Source organism: Lampetra planeri, chromosome 24 (assembly GCF_965212315.1).
Source record: "Lampetra planeri chromosome 24, kcLamPlan1.2.h2, whole genome shotgun sequence".
Taxonomy (NCBI): domain Eukaryota; kingdom Metazoa; phylum Chordata; class Hyperoartia; order Petromyzontiformes; family Petromyzontidae; genus Lampetra; species Lampetra planeri.
In genome coordinates, this window is record NC_136130.1 from 7,506,118 (window position 1) to 7,525,452 (window position 19,335).

Sequence of the window (19,335 nt, forward strand, 5' to 3'; positions counted from 1 at the left end):
ATTTAAAAAAACCCAGCGACGCATACGAGCGGAGAATGTGACAAAAGATTTAAAAAAACATCTGCAAACATTGCGGTGCGTGCACAAACCCACTTACTGTACTGACACCTCGGCTTCACACTCGAGTTGGAACGGAGCCGTGATTCCTGCTTCTCGACCAAACTTAACCGTGCCAATCGCACCCCCCGATTAGCACGGCTGGCTATGTACGGTGCGAAAGAAGTTCAACATTCAAACTCTGCCCCCCACCCCCACACCTTCTGGACTGGGAAATCGTCGTGTAGATCTGTGCTCTGTACAGCAATGAGGATCAAGGAAGCCTCATCACGCAAGAGCTGATCTTTTGTTCAACGTCTTATGATGCTGGTTGTAATCTCCAACGAAACGTCGTAAATATTGACGGTGTACATTACAATACAAATAGATTTTCGCTCTTCAACATTCCTCCTCCGCTGTTGTGCGATCAAACAAAGCAATTGACACATTTGCCCCGGAACGTGAGAACTTGATTTTGATTGGCTCTGTCGGGGTGGAGGGTTATGGTTTAGCAACAACAACAACAACAAAAATATGACATTGTGCACGACACGATCAACTAACCAAAAATAATTTACGAATCAGTATCGTGTCGTTTTATAAACACTGTATCGTGTTAATATATTTTCTGATGGTTCTGAGTCCATGCCTGGTGGGTCTTTACATTCATTAGGCTTCGAGTCAGACAGCCCCAGACGTTTAACCCTTGTGTAGCTACGAGATATTGCTTCGTATCTTGCTTCATGCCTTGAAGGAGATCTCTCATTCGTAAAGACGCTTGTGCCATTAAGCCTCTCGCGTATTCGCCGGTGTCTGGATGGGACTGCATCGTGCAACGATGTAATCGTCAACGGCTGATTCTCCATTTGTGATTTTTGTTTTTACTCGTTCCTATCTCGATTCATTCAATTGATGTTCGGTCATCGAGGTTAAGCCTGTCAACCGAATGACCCGGAATGTGTCCAATCTCGCGATGTCTCGGAAGCTACGCAGGCTTTGAGCCTGGATAGTGATCGCGTGGATTTGTCACCGTGCGCAAAGCGCCGAGATGTGGTAGGGCTAGCAGGGCTACACGTGCGGCGAAATCCATTGTTGTGCTGTACTGCTATGGCTCCCACATCTAGGCTGACCACCTTATCTCATATTTTTGCTTAGCGCAAGGCGCTCTATGACAGAGTTTAAGAAGCTGTAACACAAAGCGAGTGATTTAGACGGCAAGGGCAGTGTGCAAGGGCAGAGGAATGAGTGACCACAATAGCAGGCGCGTCGCGGGTCACGGAATGGCAGGGGAGGGATATGGAGGAGTGGAGGGGCGAGGGGAGGGAAGAGGATGGGAATGGGCAACGGGAGAAGAAGCGAAGCTTTGAGAGAGGAACGTTAGGAGGTTAAGAAGGGGGACTGCTGAATGCACGGGGGTGAGGTGTGATTATATCACAGCCACAAATTGTACAGAGTGTGGAGGCCCTCATTCAGCAGTGGAGTGGCACAACAGCTAACCCTTGTAAATTGCCCGTGCTAAGGTCATCAGCTGGCGATGCAGAACACCCGCGGTGGAGTTTAATTCACTGCTTGTGGGGGGAAGGGCCTCCCCCGAAGGGAGCTCTAGAGATCCCCTTCTAGAGGGGTTTTGGCCTACTCTTCCACACACAGACAAAGACATGCTAACCAAACAGCCCTCTCCTTCTGTGTCTGCAGGTACAGGGGCGCGCCTCCGCTTCGCGCCCTGTGATTGGCTGAGCCACCGGCTCGCAGCTGCCGCTCCGCCGTCGCGCCTGCTTGTGATTGGCCGTCTCTCGTGGGGGGATGGGCAGCAAGGAGGGCTCCTCACCTGTACAGGTGAGCAGCAGCAGCACCACGTGCATTGGCTTCAATGTAACACAAGCGTCGGTGGTGTGGCCTGGTTGCCAATACATTCGACGGTGGGTGAGACGAAATGAACAAGAAGCAATGCGAATGATATGGTCAACAACGAGACAGGAATTGAGCGTTTCTGGAATTCTTGAATAACGGGCCCACATTCGTGACAGTTTTGCTGTTTTCTTGGTTCTTTCGGTAAAGTCACGTAGAAGGGAAATAATAAAATAATAAAAATTAAACATAATATAAAACATTATTTTATTATGTTTTATTTGTATTATTTAATTAAACATAAAATAATATGTTTATCATGTAAAATTGTAATTATTTTATTATTTCCCTTCTAGGAAACTCTAGAGAATTAAACGTAATATAATAAAGTTATTTTATTATGTTTTATTTTTATTATTTTATTATTTCCCTTCTACGTGACTTTACCGAAAGAACCAAGAAGATGAATCCCTGCAGTCACGAAAGCTTTAAATCGAAGTTTTGCTGTTGTTTTGCTGCCTTGCCACGCTTGGAAATTGGTGTACTTATGCAATTTTAACGTATCTACTTGATTTATTTCATCAATTTATATTTAGTGATTAGCTTACCTTGACTATACTTTGCACCGCTCTTGGTTGTTTGTATTGTTCGTTGTTGTAACGTTCTGACCCGCCGCTACTGGACATCGGTGGAAAAGTAATTTCATAGCTCATCGGAATTCTCCAGGATAAATACAGATTCTGAATTCATTAAATCAATGGAGAGGGGAGTGGTGAAATGCGTGACATTTCCAGTAAAGTAGTAATAGGTTTTACCCTTTCAACTGGTACAAAAACTGACACCTTTATACAAGGCATCATGTTTGCAATAACCACAACACAAGCAGTTAAGATGCAAACAAAAAGAAACAACTCTGATAATGATAATGATATGCACTGTCCTTGAAGTCCTTGAAGTTGACTGGTCCATGATGCCTTGTATAAAGGTGTCAGTTTTTGTACCAGTTGAAAGGGTAAAAACCTATTACTATATTTTGCCACTGGTAAAGGAGATGTCTCAGTGTACATTTCCAGTAAACTAGACCAGTATGCAGCATTGGCCCAGAGTGAAACTGGTCCCCCATGCCCCCCACCCCTCAACCTTTCATAGTCCAGGACCTGTGCTCCTCCGATCCATAAACCCCTGCTTCACTAACACCGCCTCACACCTAAGCCACTGGGTCCCATGTTAGTCTATGGGTCACAATGCTGGACTATGTGAGTCGAGGTGCATGTGTGTAAACGTGTGATTATTGAGGATACAACGTGTTGAGTAATTTTGATCAGAATTTGATGTAAATTCACATCACACGCGTGGCTGTGATGCGTGTGCACGTGGTTGAGAAGTCCCTATACTCGCCTACAGTGGCGGCTCCTGCAAAATCTCTAAGGGGGGGCAAATGTCTGGATGATTGATAAGGATAAGGTCCACCCATGCAATGGATAAATTAACAGCTTAAGCATGTAAAGGCAACTTCACTTCTTTAATATTAATGAAAAATAAAGTGACTCTTACAATACATCTTGTTTGTTTCTATACTCACTATTAAAACAAACCACTCAAGTTTATTTTATTAAAGATTCCACTAGGTGGCGACAAATTATATTGTTGGATTTAACGTGCTTACGTATGATGACGTAGGCACGTATGATGACGTAAGCACGTTAGGGCGAGCCCTCCCGGAAGCCATAGAGAATGCATTGCAGCGCCCCCGTTCGAAAAAAAACATCTTTGAATGTAAGTCTATGGGACCACTCGGGGCGATTCTCAGCTGGAGGGAAATCGCCCAAAAAGAGGCGGTACTCCACGGAACGTAGCATGACGCTGATTGGACTATATCCAGAGGCACAGTGACGGCTAGCATGACTCTGTGGTTGAATGACATTGGTGGTGCGTCGCCCAATCGCCCTAATGAAGAAACCGCCCCTGCTCGCCTAGTGCACGTTCTAATGGACTCACAGTGTGGAAGGGGTTGTGGGTCTTCTCAACGACCCCATATACGTGCACCATAATCCGCTGCTTTGGAGGAGGTAAGAGTTGAGTGATCACACAGTCGTTTGTGAAACACCTGCACCGCGCAAGGTTGCGATGTGGCCAGGAGTTGGCAAGTACAGCAAGTGGGCTCGTTAAAGTCGTTTATGTGGATATTTAAGTGATGTCTCCTCGTGTGCACGTTGGTTTTTTTTGGTTTTCTGTGCACTCCGATTTCCTCGCACATGTTAAACCTAACCTTTAAATATACCAATGCTATCTTGTTCCCAGAGCCTTAAAACTCGTGTGCTACGAACCCATGACACTCAGCCTATTGGTGTGTAGCTACAAGATAAGAGCTGTTTTTTTATTAATTAGGTGGCAGCTTTCTTTTTTTGCAGAGTTCAGGATTTTCCTGAAAGAGTGTGTTGAGACTCTGCGAGGCCTTGCTGCCGGGCGGTGGTGGCGCTCGGCTGTAATCCACTAAATGTATGTGCGTTGAACTTCGCTTACACCATACGTAGCCAGCCGTGTTAATCAGCGGTGCAGGGGGAAGGACAACAAACTCAACACAAAAGCAGTTGTAAAGAAAATGAGTTTTCAAGCTTGAATGCACAGCTTCAGAGACTTCCTAATATTGGAAGGAAGGCCGTTCCAGACAGCCGCGGAAGGGCATCTGAAAGTGCCCGATGCGGTGACCTTCTTCGTTCGATGGCCAGCCAAAAGCCGCTGCGAGGATGACCGGAGTTCGTGTGATGGTTTACGCTCCTGGACGAGATGAGTAAGGTGTTGCAGTTCAATTTCGATTTAAAGCTTTCGTGACTGCAGGGATTCATCTTCTTGGTTCTTTCGGTAAAGTCACGTAGAAGGGAAGTAATAAAATAATAAAAAATAAAACACAATAAAATAATTCTCACGACGTTTCGGCTACAACGCAAGCAGCCGTCTGCTGCTTTTATTTTTTATTATTTTATTACTTCCCTTCTACGTGACTTTACCGAAAGAACCAAGAAGGTGTTGCAGTTCATTTGCGGCAAGCACTTTGCGTGTAATCGGCGCGACATCACGATGTATCCGTTCGGTAACCGGAAACCAATGCAGCTCAGCGAGCACTGGACAGACATGGCCGGATCTCGCAGTCCCAGTCAGGACACGTGCCAGATACATGGAGGAAAGGGTTTGTGGATCACACAAGCAGGGGCGGCCCTTGACGAGCTGCCAGCCCCAAGGACAGATCTACGCTGAGGTTTTTGGTAAACTGGGGAACACTTTGCCCCTATTTTCCATTTAATTATTTTTTTGCGTGCTTTTTTTGAACAGACGCATCATTATTCGGTCCGTCCGTCCGTCTGTCCAACCAATACATTCTCAAAAATGTTGAGAAATGAATTATAATTTATATTCCCTCTGTACGCGCACGGGAATCTTCGTTATTTTATCTGTATTTTTTGGCATTTCAACTTTTTTCCACTCGAATTTGGTGCCCCTAGGCGACCGCCCAGTTCGCCTGCATGGACTGGCCGCCGCTTGCACACAAATGCTGTGAGACTTTCTTCGCATGGGTATCGAGATAACACCATAGCCTGGCTTGCCAGGAGAAGGTGGTACAGCAACGTGCGGGCGAATATCGGTGACATCGTGGTGTTGGTATGAGCCCTGGGGATGGAACGGCGCTGGACAAATGAACGTGTTTCCTATTTGTTATTATTGTGGGATAGAGTGTTGTCCCCTCGCACCTGTGAGCTTCACCCCACGTCCATCATGAATTCCCTGAATCCAACTCAATGGATATAAAGGACTGCAGAGCTTGATAAATTGTTGGCGTTGGCTGGCAGACCGCTTGGCTGCTGCCTTCCAGATTATCTGTAGACAATACTGGATATCTTTGAAAAACAGTTTAATAGCTCATCGGATTTCTCTAGTCTAACTACATATTCATATTCTGTGGTTCCTCAGTGATTGTCAAATGCACGTTGCATTCACAACGCTACATATATACACACACAAATAAATACAACTAAACATTATTATAATTGGAATTATTATTGAATTATATAGTTTTATTTCTTGTATCCGAGATGACTGCACTGATAGAAAGAGGAAAACATGGGAATTGAGAAGACATGCAAGTTAAATACTTCATAGTGAATATAAAAATAGTACGTGGGCATCATCCCTTCTGTAGCACACGTGGCTAAAACTAAACTAAAAACTAAACTATTTTATTTACCCGGTAAAAGCCACTGAGCTATTAGCTCGTTTTCAGAAGCGACCTGGCGACAAACGACAGCTCAACGAAGTGGCTCATTGTGTGGAAATCTATAGCCTCCAAATACTCTAAACGCGTGATGTTGATTCTAAATGTGGAGGGAAAACCGGAGGACCTGGAGAAAAATCCACGCGGCCACGGGGAAAGAGAGAGGGAGAGACACGCAAACTCCCAATATGTAGCAGGCGTAAGGGTCGGGATCGAACCCACGACCTCCTGCATACCAGGCGAGGAAGTTAACATATCCTAGCCACCGCGGCGACGAGAGGAGGCGTTCATGGCCCGTAGCGAGAGACTCGGGGGCAGTAGCAGCCAACAGAGGAACCAAGCCCGAGAGTACGTCCACCACAGAGACGGAGCTATGAAATCGGCTGGTCCGCAGGAGCGGGGCGGATCGTTTCACATCACGAGCCCACGTGAAGTGATGGCAACAGAAGCTCGGGGGGCGGGGGGGGAGTTTCATCCAGCAGTGGATTAGATCGTGGCTGACGCTTGACGATGAGCAGGAGGATGAGAGGGGGGGGGGCTTCACCCAGCAGTGGATAGAACATGGACGACGACGATGATAATCGCAGTGGAAAAATTCGAAGACGCAGCAAGGGTCAATCAGATGCCTGTTTCCTCAACCCATCGCGACCGCCTGCGGCACACACACACAGCACACACACACAGCACACACAGCACACACACACAGCACACACACACACAGCACACACACAGCACACACACACACACAGCACACACACACACAGCACACACACACAGCACACACATCACACACAGCACACACACAGCACACACACAGCACACAGCACACACACAGCACACACACACAGCACACACACACACAGCACACACACACACAGCACACACACAGCACACACACACAGCACACACACACAGCACACACACACAGCACACACACACAGCACACACACACAGCACACACACACACATCACTTCGTCTCCCTCCGCATTCCCAATACCCTAACCTTTCTCTCCCTCCCCAAGCCATCTACCCCACCTCCCCGTCCATCCCCAAACAAATGAGACCCCCCCCCCAACGAATCGTGCATTGAGGGGGGGGGTGGTTTGCACAAATGGCAGCACTGAAGCAGAATGGAACAGCACAGCAATCCGCGTTGATGTTGAGCGCGCACGACGGGCTCATAGCGAAGGGGGGGGGGGCGCAGGGGGGGGGCAGTGCTTGGGCAGAGCGGCCAACGCAGATGTGTGTAGCCCCCCCCCCCACGGGCTACGCGGGTGCAAGGGGGTGATTGTGGGGGGGGGGGTGCAGTGAGAGGGGGGTGGGGAGGGGAAGGCGCTGAGAGGGAGGGAGTGGGGCGAAAGTACTATAGGGGTAGAGGGGGGTGCAGAGTGAGTAACGGAGAGGGAGGGGGTGGGGGGCGAATGAGAGGTAAAGAGATGTCGACACTCTCCCACCCCCAATCTCCTCCTCTTCCCCCTCCTCCTCCTCCTCGAGTCTAACCATCTCTCGCATCATCTTCAATCCTCCTAGACTTGTTTCCTCTCCCCCACCACCTCCTCCTCTTAGTGTCTAACCATCGCTGTGTAATTACTAGACGTCTAATGATGCTTCAGTTCGTTAATTAAAATGGATTTTTTTTTTACCGCTCACGATTTGCGCGTCGACGTTGTGCGCATGAGCATCGATCGTTGATCACTTATGTTAATTGTATGTTTATCAGGGCTGTAGATATTGAGTATTGCGTGTACGCATGTTGGACTTCTTTCGCACCGTACCTACCCACCCGTGCCAATCGGAGGTGCGGGGGAAGGACAACGAACTAAACACAAAAACCAGTTCTAAAGAAATGAGTTTTTAACCTAGATGTCAAAGTGCATCGCTCCAGTAGCTTCCTCGTATCGGAAGGGAAGAGCGTTCCAGACGGCCGCGGGAGCGCATCTGAAAGCGCGCGGTGCGGTGACCGTCCTTGTTCGATGGCCAATCAAAAGCTGCGAGGATGACCGGAGTTCGCGTGACGGTTTATGCTCCTTGACCAGAGCAGCGAGTGATTGTGGTTCACTTGTGGCAAGCGCTTTGTGTGTGATGAGTGCGGCCGTGCCAGCCACGCTGCGCCAACCGATGCTGCCGTTTCATTCAGCCGAACGAACGGAGAAAGTGGAACGATACGGATGAGACAGAATCAACGGGAAACAATACAAATGAGATTGTACAACAACAAGAACAACAAGAAAAAGCGAGATAGAAATGAATACATTCATTGATTTCTTGAATCACGTTTCGGAATGGTCACAATTAATCGAATCTCTGTGGGGGCGGTAGGAGCGGGGAACGAGTCCCTCCACCGGCTCCCCCCCTCCCAGCGCTTGGGCCCTGTGGCCTCTGGGCCCAGAAGCAGTTGCACCGCCTGCACACTCGATAGCTGCCCCGTTGATTTGCATAAGTTAATCGCGCTTAACTTGGGCCGCTTATATAACAAAGTGGAGGGGCCTATTCCAACCAAAGTGTTTCGCACAAATCGACATCATCATCATCATCGTCGCCGTCGTCATCATCTATCGTCAGCCAGGTTATATCCACTGCTGGATGAAGACCTCCCGACACCCGATGCCACCTCTTGCCACAATCCGACCCCATCTCCTCATCTCTGCAAGTGCTCCATGTGAAACGAATGTTGGTTCTGAATATAAATATATATATTTTTACGGGAATAAATAATCAGTCCAATCAGGGAGCATGCATTCCTGCCTACTTATGCGTACTTCCAGGGGAATTTATATTTGTTATGGTTAGGGTCATGGGCTAAGTTTGCGGGGAAGAGGGGGGCACTGGGGGGGGGGGCAATGCCCCACCCAAACTGGGCACATTTATTAATTTATTTTCAGTAGTTCACAATTGCACCCGCGATTCCTAATTTGAGGGACAAAGCGAACCCGTGACCCCCCTATCCCCCCAAATAGAGATGTCAAACTCTGGCTATGCTTAGGGTTCAATTCGTAAATAAATCGAAATTGTTGAGGACAAAGTGACGACTAAGCCGATGGTATGAAAAAAGTTCACCAATACTGAAAGAAGACCGAGCGACTGCGTCACAAATAACTTTGAGAAGTGGCCTCCAAAGTTATGTTTCAGATGACAACGCAATGGGTATACGGTACCCTTCCATGTAACACGTTACTTTAGCTACTATACAAACAAACACAATCCAAGGTCGTGGCACCAATGCGGGGCTTAACTTCTCACTGGATGTTCTCCGGGTAGCTCGTGTCTCGTGGGCACGCACAGCTGGAGCGAGGCGAATACTGGACGTGGTGTGCCGGGCACGAGAACGTTTCTCTGGGTCGCTGATCCATAGAGATCTGGATGAAATTAAAGCCTGGACTTGTATATATTTCGAGGGGGTGGAGCAATATTTGTGAATTTACTTCCTAGAGAGAACAAACATTCAAGGGAAAGACGTATCATGTGACACGGACATCTGAGCAAATGAACACGGAGCTCAATTTACGTTCTTCCAAGTGTCGATTTTCGTCTCGACCTAAGTCTGTGGGTCTCTATGTGAGTCTCTGTGTAAGTCTTTGGTTCTCTGTGTAAGTATCTAAGTCTGTGGTTCTCTATGTATGTCATCGATTTTATGTGTAAGTCGGTGGTTCTCTGTGTAAATATGGCAGTCTCTAAGTCGATGGTTCACACGCCGGAAAAACGATATTTATCCATCATGGCCAGCAGCTTAGTCGTACTAATCGGGTACTAGAGGGCGGAATATTTTTTGAACCCGGTAACAAAGCCGTGTTTCTATTTTTAGCGCACTCAGGCATAAATGTGAAGGGTGACCCTAAGTATATGTTGCATCACTCTTGAATGACGCTACGGTGAATGTGTGTTGATGTGTGGACTACCGGAGGCCCTGGGGGGACAGGCGTCTACAATGTCTCCTGGCCAAACCCCATTTGGCGGAGCCAGGAGACTGAATCCTTACCCTCGGGGCTCCTCCAGAAACAGCAAAAAACCACTACGGATGGCCATGTGAAATGTTCGAACACTCATTGCGGAGGAGAGGCTGCCACTCCTCTGTCGGGAGCTGGACTGGTATCGTCTGGATCTCTGTGGTATTTAGGAGGTCCGGTCGACCGGCTCTGACTCCTGCCACAATGACGGGTGGACAGTCCTCTACTCGGGGCAGAAGACTGCCAAACAACAGGGAGTGGCTCTTCTGAAAATAATGAAGGGGGCGTGGCGGTGAGGTGTGGGAAGCTGTAAGCCCCAGGCTACTTTGGACTCGCCGTCCCATCAACCAGAGGCGAGGTGTGGTGGTTGTGGTTACTTATGCCCCCACCGAAGACGAACATCCGTGGAGGGATGCAGGCAAGGCCAATGAGTCAGATGCCTTCTATGACCTCCTGTCACAGGTGCTGGCTAAAGTGGCCCCTTGGGATAGAGTCATTTTGTTGGGTAACTTCAATGCCCAAGTTGGTCATGATGCTAGCACCTGGTCTGGAGTGATTGGAAGGCATGGGCCAGATCAGCTCAATAACAATGGTAGGAGGCTGTGAGATTTTTATGCAGCCCATGGGCTTGTAATTACCAACACGCTGTTCCGGCATCTGCGCATCCACACAACATCATGGATGCATGCCGGGTCCAAGCAAGAACACCTGCTAGACTACATAGTGACGGAACAGCAGATGCGATTCCATGTCCTTGACACCAGGACCTACCGTGGAGCTAATCTGCCCACTGACCATCGACTTGTCATCTGTAAGATAACGTGGACCCCCTAATGGATTATCTTCGCCGGTTAGAAACATTTAGGCTGGCCTGCCTACGATCCATCCTGGGTTTAACCAGGCTAGATTGCGTGAGGAGCTCACATATCCTTGAAAGATCTGGACAAATTCCCATCGGTGAGCTCCTCCGGCAGGCAAGGCTGCGTTGGCTGAGTCATGTAGCCCGCATGCCCAGCCACCGCATGCCTAAACAGCTTTTGTTCAGCCGGATCGAGGGGGCTAAACGGGCGCGGCACGGGCTAGAGAAGAGATGGAGTGATGTAGTACAGGAAGATGTGGAGCTGCGTGGACTTGCCGATGACTGGTACCAGCGGTGTCAAGATCGGCCTCTGTGGAGGAGGCTCGTGAAGGACGCTGCTACTGGGCAGTTGGAGGCAGTCGCCCTCCAACAACAACGGAGGGGGGAGGAGCGACGCTCACAACAACGAGCGGAGCGCCGGGTGGCTCAGGCACAAGAGGGGGCACAGGTGGTGCATCAGCCAGTCATCTCAGTCAGTCAATCTGTGGCACCTGGGTCTGCCCCGTGACCTCCTGCCAGCGGACCTTCGACACTTCACGTGGCCTCAGCGTGCACATGGCCTGGCACAAGCGTCGTGGTGATGTCACCGCCACTTAGTGGCGAATGGCCGCTGTTGTTGGTGTTGTTGGATTGCCAGAGGTGTTTGTGAGTTCTATTAGACCCTGAGTGAGTAAACCTCATGGTCCACCCTAAACCCGCACTAACCAATGGCAGCAGATGCGGATACCTGATGATGCACAAATGGAAAATGTTAAACTCTCCAGTAGCATGCGACTGTGGTTATCCAGAACAGACCGTAACAACGTATAACGACGCAATTGCCCCGATCCACCAATACGAAGGAGACGTCGCAGCGGCGATGCACTCCGCGTTTGCCTGGCTTTGACCACCTGCGTGTGAAATTGTGGTCGTTTCTCCGCATCTACATCAGCCGTACGGACGACGACGACGAATCGAGTAAACAGTCCCCCACCCTCGCTGCAGACACACTCATCTCATCGTCGTGGGTGTCGGCACTCCGTCTGGCTCCTTGCCGCTGTAGTTCATCAACTCCAGGTCTCCACTGAATGTGACAACTCTGGCCCCAATAGGCTATTACTCATAAGTACAAGTCATCGGTACACGTTTCTGTTTGCCTATCAATAGATTTACATCAATAGACCGATTGATCGCTGCTGGCAGATGACTTTTATTTATGAATGTCGCGATCATTGACTGTAGTAAAATGTTTAAGAATAAGTCATCTGCCTGTATTCATCAATCAGTCTATCGATGTAAGTCTATTGATCTTTATGTAAATATATGGTTCTTTGTGTAAGTCTGTCGCTGCCAATGCAAGCCTATAGTGCTACGTGTAAGTCTGCCAGTATCTATGTATCTATGTGGTTATCCGTGGGTCTACGTGAAAGTATATGAGTCACTGTGCAAGTGTTGTCAGTTTCTACGGTTATATACGCGTGTGATGCCCGTAAAAGTTAGCACGAATGATATCACACGTACATTGGTTATCGAGTCTATTACAAGACACACCTCAACTGAATTGATTGTTGACACAAGTGTGGTTCCAACAAGTTAAACTTGAAGTTACGGCAGCTAACTGGTTAAATGTTACGAGTGTCAGAAGACAGCGTCCAGTGGCGATGAACGTGGTGTGAGTTACGGGGAGTTGTGGAGTATGGCCTCCATATCAGCCGGGGTCTGTCTGGGTCAGAGGGAACCCTGGAAAATGTTTCATCATTCGGCACACCACATTCAGTATGAGTACTGTGCATGGTTCCCTAAATCAGGCAACGATGTAGGCCACGCGGGTATTTCAGATGATGAAAAAATAATAATTTACAAGACTATTAGCAGCACTGTCCAGAAGCACGTGCTTGGAATGACCGGACTGTGAAATTTCACTTGAGCAAAGTGCATTGGTTAAAAAATCGTGATCACAAAATCACTGTTTGCGTTCACACGAATCCTGTTGCGTGTAAATAGTGATGCACAAAAAGAATGGTGTTCGTGTGCGCGTGTGTGCGTGTGCCCCGCGGGACTTCAGATGATAAAGGCGGTTAACACGCAATGGTGACAAGGCCCTGCTGCTGTGTCCACTGAACCTACGCAGCAACCCTCCCTGTCTTTATCTCTGTCACTCGCGATCTCTAAACCCTCAAGGGCTTTGGGCACGGACCAAATAAACAACTGACGTCTCAAATTTCGATTTAAAGCTTTCGTGACTGCAGGGATTCATCTTCTTGGTTCTTTCGGTAAAGTCACGTAGAAGTGAAGTAATAAAATAATAAAAATAAAACGTAATAAAATAATTCTCACGACGTTTCGGCCACAACGCAAGCAGCCGTCCTCAGGTGAAGACCAGGTCTGTCGAGAAGTCATTCACACGCTGTCTCCCCGACAGACCTGGTCTTCACCTTATATTCCGGCAGCTGTGTGCGTGCGCGCGATCGGATTTTGCGGCGGGGTGGGGGGATGTTGATTGACAACTGGGAAACAAGCTTGGGGTGGATGTGCGTCTTAATTTCCGAAGCATCCTATAATCCAGAGAACGCGGTAATTATGTACGAGTGCAATGTATACGTACTTGGCCTTAAGATGGGAATAACCTCAATGGTGTCAACGAATTCCTTGATTCTGCCTCTAATGTTGCGTCAAACTGACATGGGTGCAGAGCCATTTGTGCGAGATGAATTGTGACGGGCTCCTTAGGGTTGCCGCGATGTGGCGATACCACGATATATCGTACAAGCTAAGGTCCACGATAATCGTATCGTGAGAACGATGTTACAGCAATGCTACGGGCTAAAATTAAAAACACCCACAGATTACTCTTATGGAATATACTGTACATAACAATAATTGCCGCCTACACTTCTGCGAAAACTTAGCAAGACCCTTCTGAAAATGAGTCATGATACTCAGTGATGCTTTCCTGGGTAAACAATAATTCTATATTGATACCTGGCTACAAAGTAGGAACCCAGTAATTGCGTCTTGATGAAGGTTACAACTGCTAAGACAAACAACCCAGGTGACAGAAATGTAATTGGCTAATGATGCCTCGATAGGTAGCGTGAGAGCACACTGTGATTGGCTATTGATTGGCTTGCTTTGATTGGCTGCTGATGCATCTATAGGTTGTGTGTCTGCTCAATGTGATTGGATACTGATGCCTCTATAGGCATTACTGAGAGAACAATGTGATTGGATACTGAAGCGTGTATTTGGTATGCTGATCCGTGTCTGAAAAACCTCATGACAACCAGGTTTTCCCTCAATAAAGAATGTATATATATATGAATATATAAGTAAGCGGGCTTGGGCAGAACACGGCACTCCAAGTTGACGATGGCCGATGGTCAAAGATAGTGAAGGAGCCGCAGCCAAGAGAGGGACCGTACCCGGCAGTACGTCGACGGAGGAGATGGAGCGATGAAATCAGCTCGTGCAGTTCCGCGATCCAAGTGGATTATCAACATCGTGAGAGATGGCGACGGCTCAGGGACGCCTGCCTTCATTCCGCAGTGGATTGGTGGTGACTTTCTTTTACTCTTAGGTTTTTCGGTAAAGTCACGTAGGTAAAAAATAAATAATAATAATAATAATAAATAAAAGAAATAAAATATTTCTATTATTTCTATTATTTTATATTATAAAAAAGCAATAGAATAATAATAGAAATAAAATATTTCTATTATAAATAAAATATTTCTATTATTATTCATATTTTTTATTCTTTTTTATTTTTTAGCAACGTGACTTTACCGAAAAACCTAAGAGTATGAATCCTTGCAGTCACGAAAGCTTCAAATCTAGAATTAATACTTTTTTTGTCAACAGTGCCTGAGTAACAAAGGCCAAATGAGCCCGCATCGTTTCAAGCGGCCAGCAACACACAGCACTATCGAAGTCATGGCAGATGAGAGTTATAACACGCGTCTGGAATTGAGCACGGCTATGACCGAAGCGTGGGTAAAAGGGGGGATGATGGGGAGAGGGGAATTCCCCAGTGGAGCGGTGCGAGGGGAAATGCAGACACAGCGAGTTGGCACAGAAGGGGGCACAGGTGGTGCGTCCGCCACTCATCCTCAGTCAGACAACCCGTGGCACCTGGGTTCTGTCCCGTGACCTCCTGCTGCACGCAGTTGCGAGCCTCCGACACTGCACGTGTGGCCTCAACGTGCACCTAGCCTGGCACGAGCGCCGTGGTGACGTCAGCGGCACTTTGTGGCGAATTGCGTCTGTAGTTGTTGTTGTTGGTGGTGGTTGGACACAGTACGGATGACGACGAAACAGTCGGTCTGTTTGACGGAGAGCTCAACATGGGTAATGTTAACAGGCCCCAGCCTTCAGCTATTGCCAGGAGAGTGCCGTACATTGCATCGGCTGCTGGCAATGAGACTGCTTATTGGGTTTGAAGAAAGGGCACTGGTGGGGGGGGGGGGGTGCGAGAGAGGGGGCTGTCATCATTGCCGTGCGTGGGTGAGCGCACCGTTGGCAACTTCTGAGTCCCAAGCTGTTCGCCGTCTGCAAGGGGAGCCGTCTCACTCGCGATCAGCAACGCACGTGACCCCCGGTGCCTCGACAATGCGCGTGCTCTTCCCCAACGTTCTAAGGACGCGCCTCCAAATGTGTGCCCGGTGTCAATAAAGTCTTAAGAAAAAAATAAGAATCGGTTTAAGCCTTCATGGCAATGAAACTGGTCTTCTTGGTTCTTTCGGTAAAGTCACGTAGAAGGGAAGTAATAAAATAATAAAAATAAAACATAATAAAATTATTCTCAGGACGTTTCTACGTGACTTTACCGAAAGAACCAAGAAGATGAATCCCTGCAGTCACGAAAGCTTTTAATCGAAATGAAACTGGTTTGAAGATGTTCAAACAGTGAATAGACACCTTTTGCCAAGGCATCACGTTTGCATTAACCACACATTAGTTGTGGTGAGCATACAAGCAAACATGCTCTGATAAGATATGCATTGTAATATGGGACCTTTCTTGCCGGTATTAAAATATAACAATAGGTTGTATCCCTTCTGGCACTAAAACAGGTGTTAAGATGTTAAGACACCAAACAGAATCACTTTTAAAGGAATCCTCTCTGCATTGACCACAATACTGGTGGTGAACATGCAAACAAAAAAGTGCTCTGATAACACTGGTCAACAAAAAAAAAAAAATTTGGCCTGGACTTTTGCAGCTGTTTTAGACTAATGTCAGGATGCTGATTCCAAATCTGATCTCAGATTTGCTCTATCACATCTCATTTTTATGCTATCGGCGTACCCCATTTTAATTGATTTTACCCCAAATTAACTCTGTCACTTATGATTGCAAGTTGTTGCGAGTCAGTGACTGCTTTAGTGTTAAAATATGGTGCTGTATTTTTAGGATAGTGTGTTTATAATATCATTTTATGTAGATATCCACATTTATTTAATATTTTTCTTCTGCAGTTTTTTTGAAAATGCAATATTTGATATCTCAAAAACCTGATGTGATCGACACAAACTGATGCCAGATTTGGAATCAGCACCCCAAAATTACCTTAAAACCGTTGGAATACCTTATGCCAGAAAAAGTGTGTTGACCAGTGTATAATTATCATATGGCATTGTCTGTGAAACTGATTGGCCTACACCAGAGACAGCCTTCTTCATGGCCTCGTCTCACCGGTGTCAGACCACAGAACGACAAAAGGCGAACAGCACAAAGGCAATGCCAGCATTAGAACACTTATCGTTGGGGTCGAGCAGTTACGTCTATATATAGTCGCATCTAAATATAAAATCTGGTCACACACACACACACTCGCGCGCGCGCGCACACCTACCGCATTGTAAGACGCACTCACAACGGTTACTTTAAAATACTCTACAAGTGGATGAGATGAATCTACAAAAGATAAGACACGAAGACGAACCACAGATCAACGGGATAGGCAGCAGCAGCAGCAGTAGCCACACGTTTGAGCTGGCGCTACCAAACAATTTCCCAAGCTATACTCTTTGGTTCTTTTGGTAAAGTCAAATAAAACAAAACAAAATAAGATAAAACAGACTAAATAAAATCACGACGTTTCAGATGCAACACAAGCTTCCGTCATCAGGTGGAACTGCTACAGCAAAATTACTGCGTACTTAATTTTGCTTATTTTCACCTACGTGACTTTATCGAAAGAACCAAAGAGTATGGATCATTGCAGTCACGAAAATTTCAAATCTAGAATTTCCCAAGCTCTGCGGTCCTCTGCTTGTGCTTTGCAACAGCTTTATTCGCTGAGTCGCTTTTGTTTATCGCGTGTAAGGGAACGTACCCCGAGGCGCCCTGGTGCGAAGGGTGCTCCATAAACATTTTTTTATTAGCCTAAATGTAGCATGAGCACACCGCGTTCTTGTAGTGTCCCTTACACCGCGTAATTGAATTTAATCTGAGACGCGAGTAGATGCTCGCATTTCGAGTGTCAGCGTCGACGTCTGATGGACGAGTCAAAGAAAGCGTCGTTAGCTTGCCACGATACATCTGCCGTCGTTTACAAGATTCAGGGGTCGAGGTGTAGTGCGAGTGGTGATTTGTGAGCATTGCCCCGTCTAGTAAATGGATCGTGATGGAAACGCGGTGTCTGTGTTAATGGCCACCTTTGGGAAATTACCTTTAAAGAGACTGATGCCTTGTACATGTACTGTATATTAGCAATTTACTATTTTATATATGTGTGCGTGTCATTTTTCTCTTTGGCAGATGAAGAAAACTGCTAAACGAGGGATGTAGTATGTTGTTTTTTTTAACGCGGGCTGTGTGGTTTTGCCCCGGAGCGCCGCACGAACGTGGACTTTGGTTCGCAGAGAGATGAATTAAAACTCGTGAAAAGATAGACGTCGAACGAGAAGCACGAATGAGCGAGAGAGGAGTGTGAGAAAGAGAGAGAGAGAGAGCAAGGAAGAAGAGAGAGAGAGAGTGAGTGAGGTGAGAGCGAGGGAGAGCTGCACCGCAATCTAGGAGAGGGGTAATCGAACGGCGGCGCCGGTGAGATTTGTCACGTCGAGCGATCGAACCTTGGGGATCGCTTCATGGAGAGAATGACAACCGATTGAACACGCGGCGTTCAATGGAAGCGAGAGAGAGGGAGAGAGAGAAAAAGAGAGTTTGGATCACACCCCCCCCCCCTTCACAATCTGACCTCTCTACCCCCTGCCCCCACCTCCCCCCTCCGACTCTTTCCCTGGAACCTGTCCATCTGTGAATAATCATTAACGGGCGAATGCACAGACACGCCGAGTTTGTCGACAGCTGCGGGAACCGCGGAGCCAGATGTTCTGAGTTCGGGTCCAGGCTGGGGTGGAAATCGTGAATCGAGGCATGTTTCCCCCCCCCTCAGCTCCTGCTGCGTGTGTTTTGCCAGTGATTGTACGGTCACTGTGGTGTGCTTTCAAATGTTTGTCGCTTTTTAATTTCGCTCGCTGCTCCTCCACCGTGGGTCGCGTAAGTTCATCTTACGGTGAATAATCACAGCTCTTGTGCGGCGCGCTTGACCGCGCGGATCGCGACTATTTGATTAATTCAATTGAAATAGTTTTGGCGGGAAATCGATTGTCACATTGCTCACGTTGAACATGGGAAATCCATCGTGGTATGAATCTAAAATATATCACCATCATCATCATCAACGGCCATGATCAACCCAATGGGCCATGGAGGTGGAAAATAATAAATCAGCTTGCTTGCAGGTGCTCCATGGATTGTTGCATCAATCAAAGACAAAGACCCCCCCTCCCCGTGTAGTCTTCACGGACTGCTGGGGCAAGTGTTGTTTAGCGAGCACCTCTGAAGGCCGGAACGGCACACGAGGGGGAGGTGGAGGGGGAGCGGTGGTGCAGTGGTTAACGCGCTGCGCTACGAACCCGACGATCCGAGTTTGGTTCCTGCTCACGGCCAACACCGGTGATGATTATCGGAACCAGTTCTGGGCCTCCCCTTGGTCGGTTCAGCCTCAAATGAGTACCCGGTGCAACGTGTAAACACCGCCACGAGGGAGACAAACGCGGCCGGGCGTGGTGCTGGTCACTCACCTCTGCATTGGCCTTCATAGGTGCTCGCTAACAGCGCTTGCCCCAACAGTCTGTTCAAGGCTATACGGGGGATCTTTGTCTTTGTTGTATCGATCTAAGTCATGCTCTATCCAGCAGCGGATCGATCACGACTCGTAATGATGGTGCAGTAACAGCAGCAACTCTAGCCATAACTGTAGCAGGAACAGCAGCAGTGGTAACAGCAGCGGTTACTCTTGATGGTCAGGATCCCGGCTGCCGAAATGCAGAGTGCCTTCCAGCGAAGACGACGCACCACTCGTATCTGCGCGGATATCAGGTCATTTGATTGA

The 19,335-nt window shown here is 47.7% G+C and overlaps 1 protein-coding gene across 4 annotated transcripts in view; it reads left to right on the top strand.

Annotated features, from left to right (window-relative positions):
- SLC6A9 (solute carrier family 6 member 9) overlaps positions 1-19,335 on the top strand; it is a 107,691-nt gene that overhangs the window by 22,018 nt on the left and 66,338 nt on the right. For all 4 annotated transcript variants that reach the window (XM_078605512.1, XM_078605515.1, XM_078605514.1 and 1 more), the window contains exon 2: positions 1,732-1,872. In XM_078605512.1, coding sequence (XP_078461638.1) covers positions 1,840-1,872 — 33 coding nt within the window. In that variant the 5' untranslated portion in view covers positions 1,732-1,839. The remainder of the gene's footprint in view (positions 1-1,731; positions 1,873-19,335) is intronic.